Source organism: Myotis myotis, unplaced genomic scaffold, assembly GCF_014108235.1.
Source record: "Myotis myotis isolate mMyoMyo1 unplaced genomic scaffold, mMyoMyo1.p scaffold_m19_p_6, whole genome shotgun sequence".
Taxonomy (NCBI): domain Eukaryota; kingdom Metazoa; phylum Chordata; class Mammalia; order Chiroptera; family Vespertilionidae; genus Myotis; species Myotis myotis.
In genome coordinates this window covers 29,403,757-29,429,143 of record NW_023416368.1, presented here as the reverse complement: position 1 = coordinate 29,429,143, position 25,387 = coordinate 29,403,757, and the positions used below count along the sequence as shown (strand labels likewise).

The 25,387-nt window shown below is 56.7% G+C and overlaps 1 protein-coding gene across 3 annotated transcripts in view; it reads left to right on the top strand.

Moving 5' to 3' along the window:
- Positions 1 to 8,608: 8,608 nt before the first annotated feature.
- PSD2 (pleckstrin and Sec7 domain containing 2) overlaps positions 8,609 to 25,387 on the top strand; it is a 40,876-nt gene continuing 24,097 nt past the window's right edge. The window contains exons 1-5 of one of the 3 annotated variants that reach the window (XM_036315563.1): positions 8,609 to 8,781; positions 19,394 to 19,472; positions 21,939 to 22,362; positions 23,726 to 24,178; positions 24,575 to 24,769. In XM_036315563.1, the coding sequence (XP_036171456.1) occupies positions 21,989 to 22,362; positions 23,726 to 24,178; positions 24,575 to 24,769 (1,022 nt within the window). In that variant the 5' untranslated portion in view covers positions 8,609 to 8,781; positions 19,394 to 19,472; positions 21,939 to 21,988. Of the gene's footprint in view, positions 8,782 to 8,966; positions 9,050 to 19,393; positions 19,473 to 21,938; positions 22,363 to 23,725; positions 24,179 to 24,574; positions 24,770 to 25,387 lie in introns of those variants that run through there. The other 2 variants (XM_036315564.1, XM_036315562.1) reach the window with 2 other exon arrangements.

Below are 25,387 nucleotides of genomic sequence, written 5' to 3'. Positions count from 1 at the left end.
TTAAAATTTATTTTTAATATATTTTTATTGATTTCAGAGAGGAAGGGAGAAAGAGATAGAAACATCAATGATGAGAGAGAACCATCGATTGGCTGCCTCCTGCATGCCCCCCACTGGGAACAGAGCCTGCACCCCAGGCATGTGCCCTGACGGGGAATCGAGCCATGACCACCTGGGTCATAGGTTGACGCTCAACCACTGAGCCACGCCGACCGGCCGTTGGTTGATTCTTGTATGTGCCCTGACTGAGGATTGAATTCACAACCTTGGGACAATGCTGTAACCACTGAGATACCTGGCCAGGACGACCCATTTCCCTCTAGATGGGCACCTTGGACTGTTTCTCATGGACGGAAGAATGGATGGATGGATGCCCATCCAGGTCTCCCTGCCCTGAACTTGTACAATTGTTTTTTTGGAACCCGAATGTCAGCTTTTCCATTAGTCTTCATTAAATTCCATCTTGTTGGTTTTGACTGAACCCTCTAACTCAGTGGTTCTCAACCTGTGGATCGCGACCCCTTTGGGGGTTGAACGACCCTTTCACAGGGGTCGCCTAAGACCATCGGAAAACACATATATAATTACATATTGTTTTTGTGATTAATCACTATGCTTTAATTATGTTCAATTTGTAACAATGAAAATACATCCTGCATATCAGATATTTACATTACGATTCATAACAGTAGCAAAATTACAGTTATGAAGTAGCAACGAAAATAATTTTATGGTTGGGGGTCACCACAACATGAGGAACTATATTAAAGGGTCGCGGCATTAGGAAGGTTGAGAACCACTGCTCTAAAGGGATCCTTTTGCACTGGCTTTATTCTACTTATCAATGCTGCTCTTAAAGCCAGACCAAAGCTCAGAGCTGCCTTAGCCATTTTGACAGCTTACCTGGAAATGAAGCCAACACAGTGGGCTACTGGCTGCAGCTGTGGAGGAAGACCCCATTTGGGAGCCTGGATTCAAGGCTGCCTGTGCCTGGATCTACTCCTGGACTTTTCATTTACATGAGACCCTTTGAACCAAAGCCGGTCTCTGTCACTTGCAACCACTTACGCTGTACCTGCCTGAGGTCCTGAATTGGCTGAGTAGGGCCCTGCAGGGTGTGTCAGTCCCAAGTGAAAGGGGCTGAGCATACAGAGGGCCTTCCGTGGTCATGCTGAATGGAGGGGGCATGGGAACATTTTCCACGGCCATGTCCTAGAGGAACTCCCAGCTGTCAGGGAAGAAGGACACTAATAGGGCAGTCCCTGCTATACCAGCGGAAAGCTAAGCTAAGGTGGATTTCGCCCAAGGTTGGGGAGGGGAGTAGGAAAGGGGACCACTCTTCCATAGAGCTCCTTCCTGAGCGGCCACTCCCCGGCCCCCTCCAGTACAGGCCGAAGAGCTCAGTTAAAGTACCCATCAGGAAGTGGTCTGGCCTTTCCCACTTACTAGAGGTGTGTTCTGGGGTAGGCCGCTTAATTTTCCTAACTTCAGGTAAAATGGGATGAATGATGTCCACCCCATAGGGTTTTTGTGAGGATGAAATGAGATAATGTATGAAATGAGATAAGGCCAAGAATTTAGCATGAACCTGGCTCACAGAACACTCAATAAAAGTGAAGCAGCTGTGATTATTGTTTTCAGTGGTCTCGCCTAACCAACGATTGCGCCTGGTGGGGCAGGTGCAGTTCTTGTAGACACCAGGAGATGGCGCCACGATCCCAAAAGAACCCATTCGTGACCAACTGCTTACTGAAGGGCTTGGACAGGGCGGCTTCTCGGATCGCCGCCAGTTAGACCCCCTCCCTTCCCCACAGAGGTTCCAAGGAAGAAGGTCCCTCAGTTTCCATTCGTATTGTGGAGGAGCATGGCCTTCCAAGACAGCCTGGGCCAAGCTGAAGAAATGCTCAGGTTGGACCAGGCAAAGGACTTGCAGAACGAGCGAGCATCCCGGCGCAGAGGGCCCGTGACTGGGCCTCGGAGCGCGGCTGGGCTTGGTGCTGAGGCAGGGGATGACCCATATGACCTCTATTCACCTCCTTTATGGATGAGAGAGAGAGAGCGCGCGCGCGCGCGCGGGTGCTGCTCAGCACAGAGGACCCAGGACCGTGCTTGGGTGGGTGACTCGGGACGCCCTGGTAATTCTGGGTCCGGCCAGCAGAGGGAGATAGAGAGCCTCCTGGACCTCGCACGGGCCCCCTAGCAACCTGGCGCTCGCCCTCCTGCAAACCATCCTGGCTTGGCAGCGATCCCTGGGCAGGAGTCGACTTGTCCCGTGTCCCTTCGCTTTGAAAAAGACTTGTCCTACTCCCTCCTGCTGAATTTCTTGGGGGCAACGCGTGGGGTGAGGGAAGGGTTAGCTTTGACTCTAACCTTGCATCTCCACCGCTCCTGGGCCTCAGTAACCTGGAGAGGATCTGCTGGCCACTCTAATCCTAGCAGCTCCGACTTCCCAATGGGGTGGTGTTAGCTCCCCAAGGGTAAGGATCCTCTCCCTAACCGGCCATTAACCCAGGCCTGGATGGCCAGCCAGACCTCCGGGGGCAGGGGAGTGCCCACCCCGTAGCACCCTGGCCAGTTCCTGGCATTACCCTGGACAGGCTCCCAGGAGCCCCACAAAGAACCTCAGACAAAGTTCTGGGCCAGGCTTTGCCTGTGCCCTGGGCCCACAGCCGGCTGGCTCTAGGTCTAGGCTCTGCAAGTCCTTGGCACTCCTTGCTCAGCTTTGTCCACCCGTCTCGGACCAGTGTTGCCAGGGCCAGTTTGCTGGGGAAGGGGGTGGGACGGGCAGCTCTCCGAGCTTCAGCTGTCTCTCTTCCCTCCTGCCCAGGGCCATGCAATCTTCCAGTGACCGTCCCCCTACCTATGCTTGCTCAGGTGATGCCCTTTTCCAAATTGCCTTCTCTTGGCTGCAAGTCCAAATCCTCGCTTTTTTTCAGGGACTTGCTCACATTCTACCACTCACTTATTCATTCATTCATTCATTCATTCAGCAAATACTCATTGAGTGCCTACTGCTCTCCAGGCCCTTACTAGATGCCAGGGATCCAGCAATAACAAGATATACAGTTCCTGCCCTTCCTGGAGTTCACATTCTAGGGAGGCAGTAGGCAGGAAAGTAGTAAACCCATACCTAAAATTTGATTATCCTATATAATAAAAGCCTAATATGCTAAGTGTGCAGTCGTTCATTCAACCAATCAAAGTGTAATATGTTAATGATATACTAAGGCCGCTCAACCGCTTGCTATGACGTGTACTGACTACCAGGGGTCAGGGACTGAGCAAGATGGGCCAGGCACATCCCGGAGCCCTCCCATGGTCTCTCCCTGACTGGCCAACCTCCCATGTCCCTCCCAGGCCCCGATTGTACACCAGTGGGGTCCCTTGGCCTGGCCTGCGCCCTCTCACAATCCAGGTTGAGGGACCTTCCCTCCCCAATGCATGAATTTCATGCACTGGGCCTCTAGTCTTGTAGTAAACAGGGTGAAGCAAATCAGTTGTTTCTCCAGCAAGCTCCACCTACAGGGATATTTGCCCCTGAGCTGTGGCGGGAAGGCATTTGCTTGGGCCCTGCCCCCACCTGCTCCCAGGGCCTGGCACATGGGCACAAGAGGTACTCAGTAGATGTTGAATGAATGGAGGAATCATTACCTCACAGCCAGGGGCTGCCCAGTGAGCATGGCCGTTCTTCCCCAGCCTGCCTCCCAGTTACCCAGGGGTTGTAGGTAATGTTGGGTGTTGCACAGACCAGACCCCGAGGCTCCAAGGACGCCCCTCCCCACCAGGCCTCTTGGCTTCCTGCCTAGCTCCGTGCTGCCCAGCTTCCCTACCTCAGGCCCTGTCACAATCCCTCGGCCCCTGAGTAGATTCTCCCAGGACCACTCATTCATCCATTCTTCGGTGTTATTACCTTGTGGGCTATCTGCTGACCTTAGGCTCTGGAGGAGCTGGGGACCCAAAGAGGACTGAGAAGGGTCGTTGCCCTCATGGAGCACCCAGGCCAGACAATGATGACACAGTGTGATGCGAGCTGTGATGGGAGAGATGATGGCACTGTGTGGGCCTGGAGGGGGCATGCCCAGCCTGGGGCAGCTCCTCACAGATGCCTTCTCTGACCACCTTGCTGTGGTAGTGGCCACCCTTCCAGCTAGGTGCTGTCACCCCCCCCTTTTTGGGGGTTCCAGAGTACTTTTTAGTATCTTCAGTTTCTTTATCTGTTAATGTGCTCTTTGTCTGATGCTTTGCTGAGTGCCTGCTATGTGCCAGGCAATGTGCTAGGCCCTGGGGATACAGAAGTGAAACAACACACTTCCTGCCTTCCTGAGCTTACGGTCTAGTGATGGTAGGGAGACAGGCAGTAACCAGAATAAACAAGTAAACGTGGTATATAAACGTGTTATGAAGGAAAAGACGCAGGCAAGGGGGTGATGTGTGTGAGGGAGGGGTAGTATTTTAGGTGGGGGGTCAGGGAAGGGGACATTTGAGTAGGTGAGGTGTCATGCAGCTACGTGGGGGAGAGGGACTAGCAAGTGCCAAGGCCCTGAGGCAGGAGCGTGCCTGGTGTGTGGGAGGAGCAGTGAGGAGGCCAGTGTGGCTGGAAAGGAGGTCAGAGAGGGGGGGCGGGCCAGGTCATGGGGGGCCTTGCAGCACAGCAAAGACGTGGTTTACCTCTTCGTGATATTCGCGGGATTGAGGGATTGGGAGCAGAGGAGTGACATGATCTGTCTTACATGTAACAGGATCCCTTTGGCTGCTGTGTTGGGGCTGTCTGCAGTGGGGCTGGTGGAAGCAGCAGGAGCTGTTAGGGGGCTATAGGTGAGAGGTGATGGGGGCTCGGGCCAGGGTGGTGGCAGTAGAGCTGATGAGAAGTGGCCAATTGGGCACATACTTTGAAAAGCAAACCCCATAGCACTTGTCCAGGGATGTCGAATGTGAGAGAAAGGCAAGGATGACTCCCGGGTGTTCGGCCTGCACTGAGGGGAGGATGGTGGTGACATTGGCTGTGACGAGGAAGAGGAGGTCATTTTCAGTTGGGATGAGTGGTCTGGGAACTGTGCCCCTGCCCCTGGCCGGCCTCCAGCACCTGTCTTCCTGACACTCACTCTCAGGTGGGTGAGGGGAGAAGGGGAGGCGGGATGGGGAGAAGCTGGAGATGATTCTTTCCTGGAAGGATGCTGGGGAATGTCGTGCATTAGGGCTACCGGATGGGGGGACACTGACCCTGTTCTCTTTCAAGAGGCACCAGTAGCCACAAGGAATAACAATAGCTCTCTCCTTGCCCATGGCACCCAAAGCTCTCTCACACAGCCCACCTGCGGCCTGTGGCAGTCCTTCGAGCCCTTTGAGTTAGTTCCACTTGACATGGGAAAGTGAGGCTCAGGAGGGGGTATGGCTGCCCATGGCCACACAGCCAGGACGCAGAGGCCCGACTAGAACCTCGGTGCCTGGCTGCTCATGCCCCCTGCAGCAGGGCCCAGCACTGCCCAGGACGGGAGCAGGTCCAGGCCAGGGGCTCGGCTCTGAGCGAGCCCAGCTTAAGCAGAGAGGTGGCTGCACCTCCCTCCCTTCTCCCCCCTCTTCCTTCCTTTACACACGTGCTTACTGAGCCACACGCTGTGTCAGGTGCTGAGGACACCTTGTGAACAGGCAGATCTTGCCTTCAGGGGGCTCACAGTTCATCTTGGTGGACAGAGATGAAATAATCCATTCATGCGTAAGTGCGCATTACAGCTGCGGTAGCCATGGCCTGTTAGTGTATCTGTGTGCCTGGTCTTGGGTGAGTGGGCACATCAGCTCCTTTCATCCCCGCCCAGCCCCACAAGAAAGGGGCAGGTGAGCATCCACATTGGGTAGATGAGGTGGTAACAAGCTGAGAAGGATGGTCCAGCCCGGCCAGAGTGGCTCAGTTGCTTGAGCATCATACTGTGCACCGAAAGGCTGCTGGTTCGGTTCCCAGTCAGGGCACATACCTAGGTTGCAGGTTTGATCCTGGTCTGGGCTCATAAGAAGGCAACCGAGCAATGTTTTCCTCTCCCTCTCCCTCTCCCTCTCCCTCTCCCTCTCCCTCTCCCTCTCCCTCTCCCTCTCCCTCTCCCTCTCCCTCTCCCTCTCCCTCTCCCTCTCCCTCTCCCTCTCCCTCTCCCTCTCCCTCTCCCTCTCCCTCTCCTCTCCCTCTCCCTCTCCCTCTCCCTCTCCCTCTCCCTCTCCCTCTCCCTCTCCCTCTCCCTCTCCCTCTCCCTCTCCCTCTCCCTCTCCCTCTCCCTCTCCCTCTCCCTTCCTCTCCTTCAGCATGTCCTCAGGTGAGGATTTAAAAGAAAACTTAAAAAAAGAAAGATGGTGCCAGAACCGGTTTGGCTCAGTGGATAGAGCGTCAGCCTGCGGACTCAAGGGTCCCAGGTTCGATTCCGGTCAAGGGCATGTACCTTGGTTGGGGGCACATCCCCAGTGGGGGGCATGCAGGAGGCAGCTGATCGATGTTTCTCTCTCATCGATGTTTCTGGCTCTCTATCCCTCTCCCTTCCTCTCTGTAAAAAATCAATAAAATATATTAAAAAAAAAAAAAGAAAAGAAATATGGTCCAGCTGAGACTCAAAGCCATGGGTCCTGAGAATGGGGAGAGTGGAAGCAAAGTGCTGTCACCTCCACGTCCCCCCACCATCCCTACTGGTTGCCTATTGCCACCCATCTCTGCCTACAGGTGGCAAAGGGCAGAAGGTAGAGGGCAGCACAGTAGGGAGCCATGCTCCCTTTGTGCCCTTCAGTAAGATCCTGGTGCCTGCGATAGAATGGCCCCTTATACTTGGGCTCAGTGGGGATGTCCTAGAGATTGCTGGGCAGTGAAAGGGGTGGCCGGAGTATCCTCTCAACTGCCCGGCTGTGTCCACAGGGTCAGACCTCCTGGACCTTAAGCCAGTGGCTTATGCTTTTGGAGTCTCCAATGGCTGCAGGATTGCTTTGAGGATTACATTTAGCCCATGGGAAGCACTTCGGGGGGACTCTGGCACAGAGGCGCAGTTGTAGCAGAAGTGTCCCCATGCTTCAAGTGTGGCCCAGCCTGAAGAGGGAGGAGACCACTCACTCTCAGACCTTGTGCCTCCAATGACTGTCACCCCGCACCGTGCAGACACCCCCATAGGCCAGCACACCCTCTCTTCTCTTCCCCTCCTCCCTAAGAAGAGGGTCCCTAACTGTTGGGTGTATGGATGGAAAGGTCAGGGAGAGGAAGGGGCGTTTCACCAGAGATGTGAGGATGGAGTGGCAGTTCATTGAGCACAGCAGGATCTAAGGCCGGACCAGGCAGAGGGTGGAACCCCAAAAAGGTCCGGAGTGGGAAGGAGCTGGGTGTAGTGAGCAGCCCTGTGGGCGGCCGTGGCAGGAGAGAGGGGAAGGTGGCTTCCCGGGGTAGGGCTGTCTCTGCCCTGAGCTCCCTTCTTGGGGGACTGGGCCTGCTCAGCCTCCCCTCCTGACCCAGTTCCTGGTCCCTCTAGATCAGCGGTTCTCAACCTGTGGGTCGCGACCCCTTTGGCAGTCAAACGACCCTTTCACAGGGGTCGCCTAAGACCATCCTGCATATCAGATATTTACATTACGATTCAGAACAGTAGCAACATCACAGTTATGAAGTAGCCACGAAAATAATGTTATGGTTGGGTCACAACATGAGGAACTGTATTTGAAGGGCCAGAGGCTGAGAACCACTGCCCTAGATCCTAGGGGTGAGAGCCCTGGGAGGGAGAAGCTTGCCCCCCAGGAGCCTCCCAGCAGGAAGTGCTTGGTGTCTGGCGCAGGCACAACACTGTCAACCTTTTCCTTCAGAGCGAGGGTCCTGGGTGGGAGGCTTCACTGGTCACTGCGTGGGCAGGGGCTGTGGGCCAGGTACTTGGGGGACGTCTCCACAGCCCAGAGCACCCTCTGTCTCTCTGCCCCGGGTGCCACACCCTGACCGGCCGCTGGGACTCTGACTCCTGATGGGCCCCCTCCCCCGCCCCCACTCAGGGTCTCTTCCCTTTGTCCCCCTCTTCTGGACCGCCTGCCCCTCTCCCAGCTCTGCCTGCAGCCCTCCCTCCCACCCATCTCTCAGGTCTGTCTGCCCCCGGCCTTCCTCAGGTGGGTGGGTAGGCAGGTGGGTAGGAAGGTGGGTGGGCAGGCAGGTAGGTGGGCAGGTAGGGCGCTGTCTGTCTGGGGACCCTCCCCCTTGCCTGCCCCCGCACTCCACGCTCCTCCCCTGCCAGGTCCGCTCTCTCGGGTGGGTAGAGGGGGTAGGGGTGTGGAGGGCTCAGGGTCTGGGACCCGAGGATCCTGCCGAGGGGGCGGGTTCGAGGTGGGTGGGCCAGCGGGGCTGGGCGGGGCCGGGGGGTGGGATACCCCTCGCGCTCCCTTCCCCCACTTTCTTAAAGGGCCGGCAGGGCGGTGCGGGCGGTGCGGGGCGGGGCGGGCGGTGCGGGGCGGGGCTGGCCGCACCTTCCCGGCCGGGAGCGGGGCTGGCCCTGGGCGAGGAGGCGTGGCGGGCCCGCCGGCCGGGTGGCCTCTCCGCTCCGCGCCCGCCGCCCGCCGCCCGCCGCCCGCAGTGCCCCCGCCCCTCCCGCTCCTCCCGCCCCCTCCCCTCTCCTTCCGTCCCTCCTCCTGCCGTCAGTCCCCTTCCCCGCTCGGCGTCTGCACAGCGCGGCTCCGCCACCTGAAGGCACGAGGCGGGCGGCCACCGGCGGCCGGGGAGGAGCGGGCGGCCGGCCCAGCGCAGCCCCCGCATGGCCCCGCCGCCCTGACAGGCTGGACCCGGGAGCGGTGAGTGCGGCCGCGGGGCCACCTCGTCCCCAGGGCCGTGTGCTCCGGGACCCCGCCCCGCCCCGGAGCCGAAGCCGGGCTGGGACCGGGAGGGAGTGCGGGGGGGATAGGGGGGCGCATGCTGGCTGGTGGGGCGCCGCCCTCCGCCCTCCCGCCAGGGTCTGCTAACAAAGCTGCATTTCCAGATCCATTCAGTGGTGGCTGAAGCATCCGAAGGATACGGTTGTCATGGAGATGGGGCCGAAAGAGGAAGCTCTGGGATGGCCAGGTCTGAGCCAGGGGGTGGGGGCGCCGCTAGGGAGCCCCAGGCCAGCCTGCGGGGGGGTAAGGGCCGGCTGGCCCGATTGTCTCCGGGGCGCTGGCTCCTGATCCCCCCTTTTGTATAACCTAAGTGTGCATGTGTGCGCTACGGGGTGTCAGTGCGAGCTTGGCGGCCAGGGCCCCGGACTTTCGGGTGCTGGGCCTGCCAGCAGTCACCTTTACCACGGAGCAGCTTTGAGGATTTATTTCTGTTTCCAGTTTCCCAACTTTGACAGCCTGGCTTGGCGGCCAGGCCTCGCCGGCTCTGCCGCTAGATCAGGGGCTTGCATGGGGGCGTGGCAGGCAGTGGGCAAGGCCCGGAAGGCACATAATGGCTGTGGCAGCCGCAGGGAGGGAGGGGTCCTAGGAGCCCACCGCTGGGGCTGGGGTGGGGCAGGGAGTCTAGATGTGGGGACCACCCGTTCCCACTGGCCGCCCCTCTAGGAGGAGGCATTCTGGCCCTTTGCTGTCCCTGGAGGATCTGGGAGCTGCCTGAGTCAGGACTGGGGATATTGTCTCTGCACAGGCACAGGGGGACACTGCCTCAGTTTACCCTTTCATCTTGGGGCCAACTTGGGGGGTGGGGCTGGAAGAACTGGGGGCTGAAGCCCCAGCCAGAATGGAAGTGGGGCTGAGATTTTTGGCGGCTCAGGGTAAGCTGGGCTGAGCTGGATGGGTGGGTGAACGGGGAGCAGGGAGAAGGCTCAGGGTTGGCCAGGGCAGGTGGGCAGCCTGGGTCTGAGGAAAGGAGAGGCAGATGGGATTCCCTGGGCTCCCAGCTCTGTCTCCCAGACCCTGGAAACAAAAGCTGCTGAATGGGAGGGGTCCGCAGGCAGCATGAGGGAGAGTGGATAAGGGACATGTGGACCCTCCCAAGGCCAAATCCTGGCCCTGGGCCGAGAGCGTCCCCCCTGCCCCCTCCCGGGATGGCTAGGGTCCCTACCTCCTAGGGGAGCTGCGCACTCTGTGACTTGTGATCTCAGCATCAGTAAAAGGGGCCGGCTGCCCGCTCTTCCCCATCCCACATCTCTGGAGGAGAGATCCCCCCTCCCCTGCATATGGTGAGAGGCTGTGGCTTTTGAATGGGGCTGTTGCGCGGTTTGGTCCCGGTGGAATCGTGGCAGGTGCCCAGGTTGTGGTCGGACCCAGAGGGTTCCCAGATCGGGGTGAGTGGGTGGGTGGTGGCCCAGCTGCAGGTGGAAGAATGACTGCAATGTCCTTGGAAGACCTCCCTGCTGCAGGGGCTGGAGCCTCAATGCTTTGGTGACTTGTGCCTTCCCACTCCTACCCCACCAAGCCAGGCCCCGCCTGCGCCCCACAGAGAGGCTTCTTCCTGCAACCTGTCCTGCTGTGACAGCCATGGGGCAGGCGTCCCCAGCTGATCTGGCCTGCGGTGTTTCCTGGAGGGAGGGAACAAAGTTAGCTGGAAAGAAGGACTTCCTGCTCTCACAGGACTGAGAGAGGGAGTTGGGGATCGTACCTCACTCAGTTTCCAGAGCGCAAGTACAACCATGGTGCTACGTACTCTCACACACACAGCAGCTGGTGAAGGGGGGGGGGGGCAGAATCAGGATGTGCACCTGAGCAGAACTGTGCTGCTTGGACCTATGTCTCATTCTCTTCTTCACAGGCGCAAGGAAGGAGGGAGGCGGGACTGAGTGCCTTTCCACCTGGGGCAAGGGGTGACCTGGGGGAAACTGAGGCACTAAGCTGGGTCTTTCAGAGAGATGGGACCAAGACATTCCCATTCCGGATGTCGGCTTGCAGGGGAATGACTCTACTTCTCTCGACAGACGATGCTCTAGACATCCTTTGCCAGATGGTCTTTCCCAGGGAAATCTGTTTTGAGTGGCGTCTTATGTCTGAGGCTCCATATTTAGCCTGGCTTCTCACATGGAAGGATACACTCAGGCTGTCGCCCCTTGAGGGGTGTTTTGGGGAAGGGTGGACCTGATTCCTTGCCACAGCCCATGTTTCTGCTAGCCCTTCCCTGGCTGAGAGCTCCTACTGGTCTCCCTGCGGCCTGGCTGTTACTGCAGAGCCTTTGTCCCCCCAGGTGGGTTTGCTCACAGATAAGTCTGCTTTCTTCTTGACCCTCATTAGGTGGGGAGCCACTCCAGGGCTGTGTCTGCCTGGTCCCAGATGACTCTTGTGTCCGGCCCAGCCTCGGCCAGGACTCCTCCCCAGCCGTGTGGGCTGCTGGAGTGAAGGGCTGCCCTCTCTTCCCACTGCCACCCCGGCAAGCCAGGCCCGGAGCGCCACTCTTTGGGGTGTCTCCCTTCGCTCCTTTCCTCCCCCCTGAACTTTTTGTCTTGTTGAATCTGATTGTACAATGAACACCTACCTCTATACCCTTCACCTTGAGAATTAGATTCGCCAATTGTTGACATTTTGCCCACATTTTTTCTCTCTCTTTGAACCTTTTGAAAGTAAGTTGCAGACATTATAACACTCCATCTCTAAATACTTCAGCATGAATTTCCTGAGACAAGGACATTTTCCTACGTAATGACTATACTATTAACATACCCAAGAAATTAATGGTACAATTTAACCTAATATGTAATCCACATTCAGATTTCTGCAGTTGTCCCTGTAATATCCTTTATAGCTGTTTAAAATTTTTTTTTTGTAATCAAGCATCACACATTACTTTTACTTATGTCTTTTTATTCTCATTTAATCTGGAATAATTCCCCCGCTTTTTAAAAAAGTCTTTGTATGACATTGTCAATTTTAAAGAGTCCTGCTCAGTCCTCTTGTAGACTGTTCCACATTCTGGATTTGTGTTATTGCTTCCTCATGAGTAGATTCAGGTTAAACATTTTTTTTTTTTTTTTTTGCAAGAATATCCCATAGGTGATGTTGTGTCCTTCTCAGTGCATCCCATCAGGAGACACGTGTCATCAGCTTGTCCTATAAGAGGTGGTGCTAAGTTAGGTCACTTGGCTAAGGAGTCCCTTTGTTTCAATCCCATTCCTCCCTCTTCTCTGCCTCCAGAAGCTTCATCCACCTGGTCAACCATACACCTGGCCAGCAACACTGACCGAATTCCTACTTCAGACCACACGCTGGAGAAGGGCGACTAAGCTGATACTGATGGGGCCTTAAGGAATTCACAACCTCCAGGGTGGGGATGGGGTGAGCCACAACTCAGGGGAGGTGCTGTCAGAGTGGGGGAGAGGCCCAGAGAAAGTATTGGGGGGCACAAGGAGGGGATATAGGGGGGAGGGGGCAAGGCAGGAAGAAAGGGCAGTGATGGGACAGATGTGAGTGCCAGAAAAGGCGCTCTGAGGAGGATGGAGTGGGATTGGCTGGGCCAGCATGGTGGAAAAGGCACTGGTCATAACATGCTGGACTCTGGATTCAGGGCTGCTGTGTATGGCACACAGAGGGAATGGAGTTGGTGGTGTGGTGGCAGGTAGGGATATGGCAGGTGGGCTGGAATAAGGAGAGATTTATGAGGCAGAATGGACTGGCACTGGGGTCCCACTAGAGGTGGGGAGAGATGAGGTGCGATGGCTTGGGAAGGGCGATAGAGAATGTGGTTGTAAGTGTGCGAGGTCCGAGGTGTACCCAGGTTGAAGGAACAGTGTGTGGGAAGCCATTTACCCAGGTCTTGGTGGTTACCTGTGGCCACCCTCTTAGAAGCTAACGTTGGGATGAGGGCAGAGGGACAGTCATGCCTAACCCACAGCAGCAAATGAATGGTGGGCATTCAGGCATCAGCAGGGGGGAGGGACTTGGAGCTGGCCACTATAAGTCAGGATAATCGCTCCCTCAAAGGGTCCCCCAGCCAGGGCCGGTTTGGCTCAGTGGATGGAGCGTCGGCCTGTGGACTGGGGGATCCCGGGTTCGATTCTGGTCAAGGGCATGTGCCTTGGTTGCGGGCATTTCCCCAGTGCGGGGTGTGTAGGAGGCAGCTGGTCGATGTTTCTCTCTCATCGATGTTTCTAACTGTCTCTCTCCCTTCCTCTCTGTGAAAAATCAGTAAGATATATTTATATATATATATAAAAAAAGGGTCCCCCAACTCATTTTGCTCCATGCTTGCTTGGCAAAACCCCAACCCTGGCCAAATCCATTGCCCAACCTGCTCCACATCTGACCTGTGCAGCTGAATGGGGCTGAGAAAAACCTCTGCTCAACTGGCCTCACTTTAAGGTCAAAACTGTGAACTTCAGGTGGGTTCTCAGTACTCTCCTGCCATGCCCCCCCCCCCCCCCCCCCCCCGCCCCACACCCGATGACTGCCTTACACCTTCACCCTCAGCCGGAGCCCCCTTCCCCCCTCTCCCTCACAGCTACAGACACTGCCTCCTACTTCTCTGAGAAAATAAAAGCGAGCAGAACTTTCCCAGACTCCCAGCGCTACATTCACCGTCTGCCAGCATCTTCCTCACTCTGGCGGAAGTGTTCCTGCTTCTGGTTAAGGCCTCCCCGCTGATCCTGCCCCCTTGTGCCTAGTTGGGGACATTGCTCCAGCTGTTGGTTCTCCTAGCTTAAAAGATAGCTTTCTTGTCTTTTCCAGCCAGCTACCACTGCATCTCTCTGTTCCCCATTTACAGCAGAACGCCCCAGAATGGTTGTCTAGACTCATTGCCTCCATGTCCTCTCCTCCCACTCTCTCTTGACTTCACTCCAATTGAACTTTCACTCCCCTGACTTCACTGACTGCTCTTCTCAGGGTCACCAATGACTTCCCTGTTGCTACACCTAATGGCCAATTCTCAGTCCTCATCTATGGCATTCGATACGTTCAATCTCTCCCTCTTCCTTGAAAAATTCCTTGACCTCCAGGGTATCCATTCTCCTGTTTTCCTCTGACCTCATGGGTTGCTCCTCTCAGTCTCCTTCTCCCCCACCCCTGCTTCTTACGTTTTGGAGTGCCCCAGGACTTGCCTACTGTTCTACTACATTCACTCCCATGCCCATTTAATCTAGTCCGTTGGCTTTAAGCATCATTTACGTGCTTCCAGGTTCCAAATTTATAGCCCAAATTTTGACCTCTTTTCTGAGCTCCAATAGCCTACTCAGCATTTCAATAGTCATGTCTACCAGACACCTCCAACTTAGCTTGTCCAAAGCTGAGCTCCAAGTCTTCTTCCCAAGCCTGCTCCATCCAGTCCTCCCTATCTCAGGAATGGCAGCTCAGTCCTACAGTGGTTCTCAACCTTCCTGATGCCGCGACCCTTTAATACAGTTCCTCATGTTGTGGTGACCCCCAACCATAAAATTATTTTCGTAGCTACATCATAACTGTAATTTTGCTAATGTTATGAATCATAATGTAAATATCTGATATGCTATATGTGTTTTCCGATGGTCGCGACCCACAGGTTGAGAACCGCTGTAGGAGCTCAGAGCCCAAATGTTGGTGTCATTCCTGACTCTTTCTCTCCTACCCCATGTACTGTCCATCAAGGGATGAGGCATTTACCAGCAACTAGATCTCCCATCAGTGGGCTATGGCTGAATAGGAGGGATAGTTTCAGAGATGGGGACAGGGAGGCAATAGTGGAATGGCCCAGTACTCACCTTTCACACATGCTCGCTTTGTTCCACATGCTGCTGGCCCTCAACCAGCCCCAAGAAGACCACGACCTTTGTCAGGCTCTGTACTGAAGTCTTAAAATAGGAGAGGATGGGGGAAGAGGAAGGGAGGAGGGGAAGGGGGACTCACCTAGGGAGGGGTTAAGTGGAGCTACATAATCAAGAGGTTGGGGAAGGGGTGAGGACGAAGATCACAGGGGATGAGGGAGAGGGGTTTTCTTGGGAGGCGTTGGACAGAAAATGTGAGGATCAGTAACTGGGTAAGTGAAAACTGGGCAAAGAAGGGAGGATGAAATTTCTTATTTCCTCTCTCTGGCTGTTGAATTAGACTGGGGGAGGCTGCTCAGAGTTGAACCTCGTGGGTCCGCCCGCTCCCCCGCAGGTATTTTAGCTGAACAGGGCTGATTGGGAGGACTTGCACTTGGTCAGTCCATTATAGAGCTCTTGGGGTTCAACTCTCAGTCCACAGGCTCATGGGTCAAATGTGGCTCAAGAAGTAGAGTGAGTCCCAGGTGTCTTCTGGAATCCAGGAAGAGAGAGCAGCGGCCTGTCACTTCATCCGAATAGCCCAGTCCTTTGTGGTCCCAGATAATTGAGGGCTTACCCTATAGGGAAGTCAGCTGCGGGTAGAGTCACCAGTTATAAACATGATTTGGGATTTGACAGGAGACATTGTGAATTTCAGCAGTGTTGAGGGCTCTCCAAAACAGTATGCAGATGTATGCAAATGATAAGCAAAGTGGCTTGGGGGTGGGAAAAGAAGCAAGTAAAAAGATGTCAAGGGATGACCTTTGAGGAATTGGGCTCAGGGGCCCATGGAAATCCCAGCAGGCTGCAGGGCACATGCAGATAAGATGCAAATGTGCACCCAGGGCTCAGGGACCGCTGCCTGACCAGGAAAAAGAGGAGGCCTTCCAGACCCCTACAACCCAAGGCAAGCTGGTTCCTCAGGAGCCAAAATGAGAGGAGGAAAGCAGGGTGGTGCTGGGCTCCTTAACACCCCAAGACTAGCACCACCTAAAGGGGATGGGTGCCTTTTAAGGGAGGCCCAGCCACACCTGTGACTTGGAGATGGAAAGCTGGGAGGGTGCCTGGCCTGGGGTGGGAGCGTCAGTGGGGGCCAGGACTGTAGGGTCCTCACTTGCCTCAGGAAAAGGTAGGGTATTCTCTCTGGCCCATCCTCCTGGTTCCCCCAGGACCTTCTCTTGCCTCCACCCTCAGGCTGGGCCGCTAAAGTCCCTGCCTTAGAACCAAGAACAAGGGTCTGTTGGGGCCTATTGAGTGTCCTGTGCTGCCCATGTTGCTCTCCTGTGTGTTCCATGCCCAGTGTGGGCAGCCAGCCCGTTCCCCTGAGACAGGATTCTGGGAGCAGTGGCTGCTGCCGTTCCCTGAGCACCTGTGGCCACTCTGAGATGAGCATCGCACCCATGCCATCTCCTTTGTCCTCACTGCAGCCTGCAAGGCAGATGCTGTTAGCACTCTCCGTTTTACAGGGGAGGATGCTGAGGCTGCGAGAGGTGGGCACCTCTTCCCGAGGTGACACAGCCTGTGGGTAGCAGAGCTGGGATTTGAAGCCAGGCCTTTCTGACTGCACTGCTCCAGGCTGAGGCACTTGTTGCTGCACAAGGTGGTCCAAGCTGGGAAGACCAAGTGCGTTAAGAGGGAGTGGGGTCACTTTGGGAACTGGAGGCAGGAAAGTTCCTGGGGCTCCTGGGTAGACATCCCTCTGTATCCTGGGCACCTCCCTGCCCTGGGCAATTGAGACGTTGAGGAGGTATGTGCCCAGGTTGATCTTTGTCTAGGGAGGGTGCCTAGAGCTCCGGGGTGACAGGAAGGCCCTGACTTCCAGACTCCTTGGCTGGCAGAGGCTGGTGTTGGGAGGCGGGAGAGCACAGTTAACTGTGTGATCCAGTGACGCCCCCTGAGGTGTCTTCCTATCAACTCCCTGATGCCCGTGCTCTCGGTGGCCCAGCAGTTTCCTGGGGAGTGCTGGAGTGCCCACGAATGGTGTAGGCACAGCTGGCTAAGGTCTGTTCTGAGCACCAATTGCATGCCAGCTCTCTTATTTAACTGCCTGTGTATATATTTGTGTGTTTGTGTATGTGTGAAGACCCCAGCCCATGCGCTAAAATCTGGGTGAGCTAGGGAATCAGTATAGTAGGGATTTTGGGGAAGGGCAGTGGGACCAATGGGGATGTGTGGGTGGGTTCCCAGAGGGCATAGAATAGGTGTGATAGTGAAAGGTTTTCAGCTTCCCCCCCTTATAGAACTGTCTCTGAGTGTTCAGCATCAGAGGTGGAAGGTCCGTGGGGATTTTTCCAGCTTGGGGTTCATGCCCAGAGCCTATGGATGGGCTTTAGAGATCCGTGAGCCTTTCAAAAATTACTCAACATGTTATGCACGTATGTGCCAGTCTGTCTGGGGTGGGATCCACAGCTTCATCAGATGCTCAAAGAAGTCAAAGACTTTGAAATTGTTAGGAATCTCTGATGTACACGGGAAAAGAGGAGTTTCATTCACCCAAGCTTCCTTCTCATGTTGGAGGCAAAACTGGAGTTTGTTGGCTCTCAGTCCTGCTCCCTGGGACAACGGTGGCCTCAGCTTTGCCTTTTCACTGACATTCCAGACGATTTTCTCTGGCCCCAGCCCCCTTGACATACGCTGCCTGGGCTCTCAGCACCCGTGAGCATCCCACATAGGCTCTTAGATTTTGCTTTTCCTGGGCTCCCCTGCCTCCTGAACCCCCACTTCCACCCAGTGGGCCTGTCTGCCCCCATCTCCTCCCAAGCCCACCCAGCCACCTGATGCCACTGGGTATGGCTATGGTCAATGTGGGCGCCTGTCTGAAGCACTGGGTTGTCCCTTTCCTGTCCCTGGCTTCTCCCAAAGTAGAATGGCTTGATCCCAGTTGGCCGACGATATGGGTCTAGCTGCTCTGAACCTTGCCCCTAGGCCTGTTGGATCCTTATCTCAACCTCACCACCCAGGGGGACTGCCTTCTGAGTGGCTGCCCAGCGTCCTCCATGTGTGTTTGTGTGTCTGCATGTGTGTCTGCACCCACAAATGCCTGCACTATATGCTTGCTCACGGACGTGCACACAGGCACTGCACCCGTGCACTCTCCCCTCTGTCTTCTAGGGCCCTGGAGCCCTCCCTGCTTGGGCCCTGTTCCAGCCTTTCCATGGGCTCCTACAGTCCCTGGCCTTGCCACTTTCCGGCTTTGTGACTCTGAGCATGTTACTCAACCTCTCTCAGCCCCTGCCTACAACAGGGATGATTACCATCTCTAAATATTTAAAAACTTCCCACTGTTTGTCAGGCACTGTGCTGGGCTCTGGGGGAGATAACCGTGAATGTGACATAATCCCCACCCTCACTCAGCTTACATCCTAGTGAGGCAGGAAGTAAGGAAACAGATAGAAAAGGAGGCTTCTGTTCTGCTAAGTGATGCTTCCCAGATCTGCTGCTCCGTGGAGGCATGCGAGAGAGCGCGGGGGGTCACAGAGAGCTTCTCTGAGGAGGCAGTGCTGGAGTTGGGCCCCGAGTGACAGAAGAGGCAGTCATTTAAAGATCTAGGGAAAGAGCATTCCAGGCCAAGGGTACAGCTGGTGCAAAGGCCCTGAGGTGGGAATGAGCTCAGGGAGCAGAAAGAAGGCCACGTGGCTGATGGGCTGGGGGTGGGGAGAGGGCAGTGAACCAGTTCAGGCGGGGCCTTTGTAGGCCATGCCGAGGAGACTGAATTCGAACTGAAGGGCAGAGGGAGCTGGTGGACGGTTGTGAGTGAGGGAGCGATGTGGTATAATTTGTTTTCACAGCTCGCTCTAGCTTCCATAGGGAGAAGGGGTGCGGGGTGGGGGGGGGGCAGGGTTGTCTCAGGAGCAGCTGAGACCCAGAAAGTGTCCGGCTTGACATTTAGGCCTGGCCCAGCCAGAGTTCCTCTGTCATCATGCGTCCCATCTTGGTTGGTGCTGAAAAAAGCGGCTGTTGAGCCCAAGGTCATCCCAAAGGCAGTTGTTAGCGGGAGCCCCTGCTTAGAGCAGGGCTTGTTTCCGGCTGAGACGATGCAGGGGGTCCAGCTAGTGCCAGCCTATCATTTGCAGGCGTTCTCCTTGGGATGTGTGACCTGTGGCATAGCTGTGCCCGCCTCTCCCCCTCTTCCAGCAGGGCTGCAGCTGGGCAGGGCCACTGCTTTAGGTGGACTTCTGATTGAAGACTTGAGCCCTTGATCCTTTGGGAGTGTCTGACAGGGGGCCTGGGAACTGGGGCTCATCCTGTACCTCCAGCCCAGCCAGGTGCAGAGGGAGACCACTCTTTTTTTTCGGTGGTGTGGGGGGAGGGTGGTGAGGCTACTCTTGAGTCTAGAAGCAGCCACTCACTGTGGTAGACCATGGTGGCCTTTCTCCCTGACCTCTGTGGTGTGTTTGTTCTTCCTTGGATCTCAGCTCTCCCTGCACTCATGACCTTAAGTTCTCCCCCTGGCCCTGGGGAAGGAGAGCAGAGGTGATGCCCCCATTCTGCAGATGGGTCCCCCAGAAGGAACAACGAGTCCCAGGGCACGTATTGTTCAGCGTGAGGACCTGGGGCAGTGTCACACCTCTGCCCTGAAGCCCCCCTGTCTGTGCCCCTCCCTTGGGTTCATTAAGAGAGGGAGGGCCTGGCTCCGTTATTTCTGGGCTCAGTCGGCCCTCAGCCCAGGCAGGGACGCTGGGCCCCCCGCCCAGAACGGAGCTCAATGCTGCCCCTTGTCTGCTCACCCCCAGAAGCCGAGGACCGGCCCAGTGCCCGGTGTTGGCAGAGCCTCCATCCTGCTCCCAGCTGCAGGAGGACATGGCGGGGCAGGTAAGATTAGAACCAGCCTGAGGCAGCTGCTGGAAGTTGGGGGGCCTCCCAAGAGGTCCTTGCTTTCAGATCTCAGGCTTTCCTGGGAGCTCAGGGCGAGCCCTGACCAAAGCGAAGGCACCCGCCCTGCCAGACTCAGCCTCCACGCGTGGGTGTGGGAGCTTGAGGCACCCCGATGGGATGGGGTGAAGCCCTGTGCCCCAGATCCAATGCTCATCCGGGCCCCTGGGCTGGAAAGCAGGCCAGAGGACCAGTACTCAGGCAGCAGGCCAGAGGGCCCCGCTCTCCCTCCTCTCTCCTTTCTCAGTGCCCCCCCCCCCCCCCCGGGAGTCTAGCTGAGGAGATGACCTGTTCTCTCCCTCTTCTGAGCACACAGCCCATGGGAACAGAGTGAAACAGCAACTGAAGCAGCAGTGAACCAGATAGGCTAAGTGGCTAGTCCCACTTAGGGGATTTAGGGCAAACCAGAAAGAATCCCTCACTCAGGGCCCAGCCCTCTGGGGTCCCCGGGGTCCAGATATCCTAGAGCCTGGTGCTTCAGACTTTTAAAAAAATCTGATAGCTTTTTTAAAAAGTAAAATCTATTCTCACACAAGCTTCAAAACTCTAGGGGGCTAGCACTCAGGGGGGTGGGTGGGCTGGGGCCCCAAACCCCTATCATGCCCCCTTTTCTTTCACTTCATGTTTGACAACCAAGGTCAAATGAATCTCAAACAAATTTATTTATTTATTTATTTATTTATTTATTTATTTATTTATTTATTTATTTATTCTAAAGAGAGAGAGAGGGAGACGGGGAGAGAAACCTGGATGTGAGAGTGAAACACCGATTGCCTGCCTCCTGCACACCCCTTACTGAGGGTCAAGCCCATAACCTGGGCGTGTGCCCTGACCAGGAATTGAATCGGAAACCGTTCTGTGTACCGGATGACGCCCCACCATCTTAGCCACACGCCAGGGCGAAATGACTCGTCAGTGGTCCTGTGGTGTCAGAGATCCCCCAAGGGCCGAGAAGCCCCCAGAGAAGTAGCTCACTTTCCTTTCCAGGCTCATGGTCTCTACCTGGGAAGTTCCTCCCACTATATCAGTTTCCTGTAGGTTCTGGTTCAGGAGGTCTGGGGGGAGGGCCTCATAATATGTCATTTAAGTCCCTCAGGTGACACTTATGACCAGACAAGCTCAGGCAGCATGGGTCTCACTTCAATCTCTGTGGCTGTACCTGCAGCTTGCTCTGCTGCAGCCCAGGAGGCTGGCCAGCCCCTCTCCTCCCCCAGCCTCTCCTGAGCCCCCCGAGCCCCTTCTCCAGGGGAGCAGGGAGTGCTGGGGGACGCCGAGGCCTGAAGAAGAGAGGCAGGAAGTTGTTTGGAGAGGGTGCTCTGTGTCCCTGGTGGCAGAGATCATGGTGGGGGGAGGGGGATGGTGGAAAAAGTAGCCTAGACTGAGTAGGGCTGGGCCAGAGAGAGATGAGGGGAGAGTCAGAACACAGCCCATCACATCTGGGCAGGAAGCCTCTGGGAAATGTGGGCTGGTTCTGATCCATTTTTGAAGGGGGCAGTGGAAATGGCAGGTAAAACGGGTCTCCTCATTTTAGAGAGGAGAAACAGGCCCAGAGCAGGGCAGAGGGGAGTGGGTCTGGCCTGGGTGGGGCAGTGAGGAGGAGCCCAGGCCTGGACCCGCGAGAGGCACAGTGAGTTGGGCAGAGCAGGGCTTTCCCCTTGCAGCCTCCTCACGAGTTCCTCCTCCTGGCTGTGAACTCTGCAGGCCCAGGTGTGGAGGGGAACCCCAGGCCCCCCATTCCTCCCACAGCCAGAGCGTTGGGCACTGGGCAGCAAAGGCAGCTATGCTCTCAGGGAGGCTCGGGTGGCCCTGCACCTGCCCAGCACCCTGGACAGCGCTTCTCTGGGCCTGGATGGCTCACTTTGGCTTCTGCGGTGGCTTCTGTTGTGATAAAGCTGCACTTCTGTCGACTTCCTTGCCTCCTCTCCTAACTCCCACTCTAAAGGCAGCCCCTTCCCAGCTCCTTCCATTCACCACAGAGTCACTGTTGTCTGGCTCCCAGAGCCAGGGTGAGAGAACATGCAAAGAGGCAAGGAGGCTGGTTGCTGTCAGCCTGGGGTTTTGTCTCCAACACTCACTCGTGGGAGAGGAAGGGCACTTGGAGGAGTCCCGAACCCCCTCAACCTGTCTTCCTCAAGGGGCCTTGGTGAATTCTGAGGGCACAACAGGGAAGGAAGGACTGGGGCACGTAGACTGGTAGGGGGCCGGGGGAGAGGAGAGGGGGGCTGGTTTGAACAGGGCATTGGAGACACCACAGCCTGGACCCAGACACTAGTTAGGAGATCCTGAGAAGGTCATCTCGGCCATCATTCTGCCCCCAAGCAGGCTGCCTGGTGCTGGTTCCACTGGGCTTTAGACCCCCAGCACCTGCCTTGTCTGACCCACCCCTTCACCTCCATCTGCCGGCAGATCTAACGGAGTCCCAGGAGCATCCAGCTCAGGGTAGAGCAGTGCCTGCCATGGATGAGGATAAGCTCCCATCTGTATTGCCTGGGGAAGATGGTGCCACCCGGGACCCCAGCCTGGAGCCTGCGGAGGAGCCCCCAGTCCAGAATGGAATGGCAGCCAGCGAGGACCTGAATAGTAGCCACAACAGCCCAGGACATGAGATGAGGGGCACCCTGGTGGACACTGAGGAGCCCACAAAGGGCCTGGACATGGCCCTCCATGGCCTCAGCCTTGGCCTCTCCCTCACCAACGGTTTAGTCCTGGGGCCGGACTCGAACATTCTTGGTGATTCTATGGGGTCCAGGCCCTGGGGGGCGGGTGGACTAGCAGAAGGAGAAGATGCCTCTCGGAGCTTTTGTCCAGACACTGAGGACCTTCAACCAGGGTAAGTCGATGTCTCAGAATAGGGGCTCACCACATTTGGCTGCTCCATGCTATTGGCCTGGGACTAGCCACTTAGCCTATCTGGTTCTTGTTTTTCTCATCCATGAAATGGGAATGTCATGTCTCAATTTTGTTCAGCTTCTGGTTATTTGGGGAAAATAGAGCCATGAGCTTTCGAAGGCCTTCAGGCCCATCATCAGTCCCCCAAGCTATCACGGGCTATTTCTAGGAGGGGCTGGAGGGCCATACTCTCTCCATATCAGGCTGGACAGTAGAGTTTGTTCCAAAATGTCTTGATGTGAAAGGTCATCTGGTCCATCCCTACACTTTCTGGAGTTGAGGGTCTGGAGTTGCAACTGACCTCAAGAGAGTAGGCTTTGTGGGTTAATCCCTGTCAGCTACCCCTGACCCAAGAGCCATCTGGGGTCTTACTTCAGTCTTACTCATTGGAGTTACAGCACCACTTTATTGTATTAAAGTATGTTAGAAGGAAGTAAGTGCTTTGGGGGGAAAATGAAGGGTGTTTAGGGCAGATCCCAGTTATAAATGGTGGTCAGGGCAGACCTGGTTGAGAAAGGAAGGAGGAAGGAGGCTTTGGCCCGAGGGAGGAACAGTCTGGACAGAGGGAGCGGCCAGCACGAAGGCTTCCTCTGGGGCCGCACAGGGCCCTGCGAGGGCTTAGGCAGGTGGTGGGCCATGGGCTACAAGCATCTGCTCACTCACCCAGTGTGTCGTGCAGTAAGGTTTGCTGAGTGCCTACTGTGTGCTTGGTGCTTCTGGCCTTGTGTGTAGGGAGTTGGGTGGGGCTGGGGCACAGATGGTAAACAGGGGAGCAACCAGAATACTACGTCCTGATAGAGGCTGGGGGTGGGGGGGAGCATGAAGAGCTACCCTGAGGATGGAGAATAATGGGAGAGGGGCTGGCGTAGTTGGTGATGTGGACCTGCCTCCCTCAGCCGCTCTGAGGAGGTGGCATTAAGCAAAGCCCGAGAGCTGGAATGTGGCCAGCCAAGTTAAGAACCTTCCAGGCTAGCAGGACAGCAACATTATGAACCACTGTGACTCTCGCTGTGATAGGGGAGCAGTCCTGTGGGCCAGGCTGGAGGAAGAGGAGTCACAGTCATTTACTGATGCCTGCGATGGGCCAGGCATGGGTTGGGCACTGGGGGGTGGGCCATGCCTGTCCTTTTCACTGCTCTACCCCAGTAACCAGCCAGCATCTGGCAGTATCAGCTGAGAAAATAAGCAGGACACAATCCATGCCCACCCCCCACCTGCAGGGAGCTCCCAGGCAGATGGGTATAGCCCCGGCACCTGTAATGGGGCACCCTGGCAGGATGCTGACTGGTCCTTGCATCCTGCAGGCTGGGTGGCCCTGGAGAGCCAGATGTCCGGGACGGCTTCAGTGCCACGTTTGAGAAGATTGTGGAGTCGGAACTGCTACGGGGCACCCAGTACAGCAGCCTCGACTCCCTAGACGTGCTGAGCCTCACGGACGAGAGCGACAGCTGTGTCAGCTTTGAGGCTCCCCTTACACCCCTCATCCAGCAGCGGGCCCGTGACAGCCCTGAGCCAGGGAGTTCTATGGGCCTTGGGGACATGGGGCCCACAGGGGACATGGGAGCAGCCGGCGGTGATGGGGAGCTGGGCAGCCCCCTGCGGCGTTCCATCTCCAGCAGCCGCTCAGAGAACGTCCTGAGCTGCCTGTCTCTCACGGCCGTGCCCAATGGCTTCCATGAAGATGGACTCCAGGGCCCAGGCGGGGATGAGGAGGAGGAAGAGGAGGAGGACACGGACAAGCTGCTGAACTCGGCCAGGTGAGGCAGGGTCCAGACTGGGAGCAGATTGGGAAGCAGACCCAGAGGGGGTAAAGCAAGTGAGGGCAACTCAGTGCCCAGAGTGAACAGACCTCACCAAGGTCATCGTGTCCTTCCTCTGCACCCCGACTTCCCACCCCAGTCCTGTGGCTCCACTCTGCCCTTCCAGGTCTGCCCGGTGGGGCCAGGGAGCTATGCTGTGGGTTTGTGGAGCATCTAATATCACTGGGGGGCTCTCCCAGGAGTCTGACCTGATCCCTCCTGGTGCAGGGGAGCTTGCCCAACTCTGGCCCCTGTGGGGCTGTTCAGAGGCCTGGGGACACCTTCTAGGCCTCCCCGGGGCCCCTGACGCAGGGCCTCTGAGCTGCTCCTCTTCTCCCCACCTCCCCTCTGCAGTGACCCCAGCCTCAAGGATGGCCTGTCCGACTCCGACTCAGAGCTGAGCAGCTCGGAGGGGCTGGAGCCTGGCAGCACAGATGCGCTGGCCAACGGGTGCCAGGGGGTCAGCGAAGCTGCTCAGCGGCTGGCTCGCCGCCTCTACCACCTTGAGGGCTTCCAGCGCTGTGACGTCGCCCGGCAGCTGGGCAAGAAGTGAGTTTTGTCTCCCACCCCAGGCACACCCGGTGTCTTCCCCAGCCCGAAAGGGTGTTGGTGACTTCTGTTAGGGGTGCCTGGTGCTTGTGGCTCCAACAGGCCCACAACCCTCCTCCTGCCACTGTCCTCATTTCTGGACTTGCCCTACATCTGTTTCCTTTCTGGGCTGCCTAGGTGACGGCCCACACTCCCAGGGAGGGGAGATGGAGGCAGAGCAGCCCCTCGGGGCTGGGGGAGTGGGATGTGTCCTGTGGTTATGGGGCCACCATGGATGGTAGTGAGGACAGAACAGCTGGGTGAGGGCGAGTGGCCCACCTAAGGGGGCAGGGAGAGGAGGCTCTGGGCCGGGGCTGCCCAGTAGCTGGGGGAGGGTTTCTGGTCCTCATGAAGCCCCACTCACTGTCTATGGGAACTGGCTCAACGGGCCAAAGCCAACAAGCCGCGCGCCCTGGCCTGGGGACTGGGGAAAAGGAACTAGGCACGTGAGAGTCCTAAAGGGGTTGGGGGACAGGCGGGGACTGTGAGGCTGAGCACATTGCCTGCACGTCCTGAGCACGTCTGACCGTCACACGCCCTCCTGCCTTTCCCCTCCTCCGGGGGCCTCCCAGCACCTCA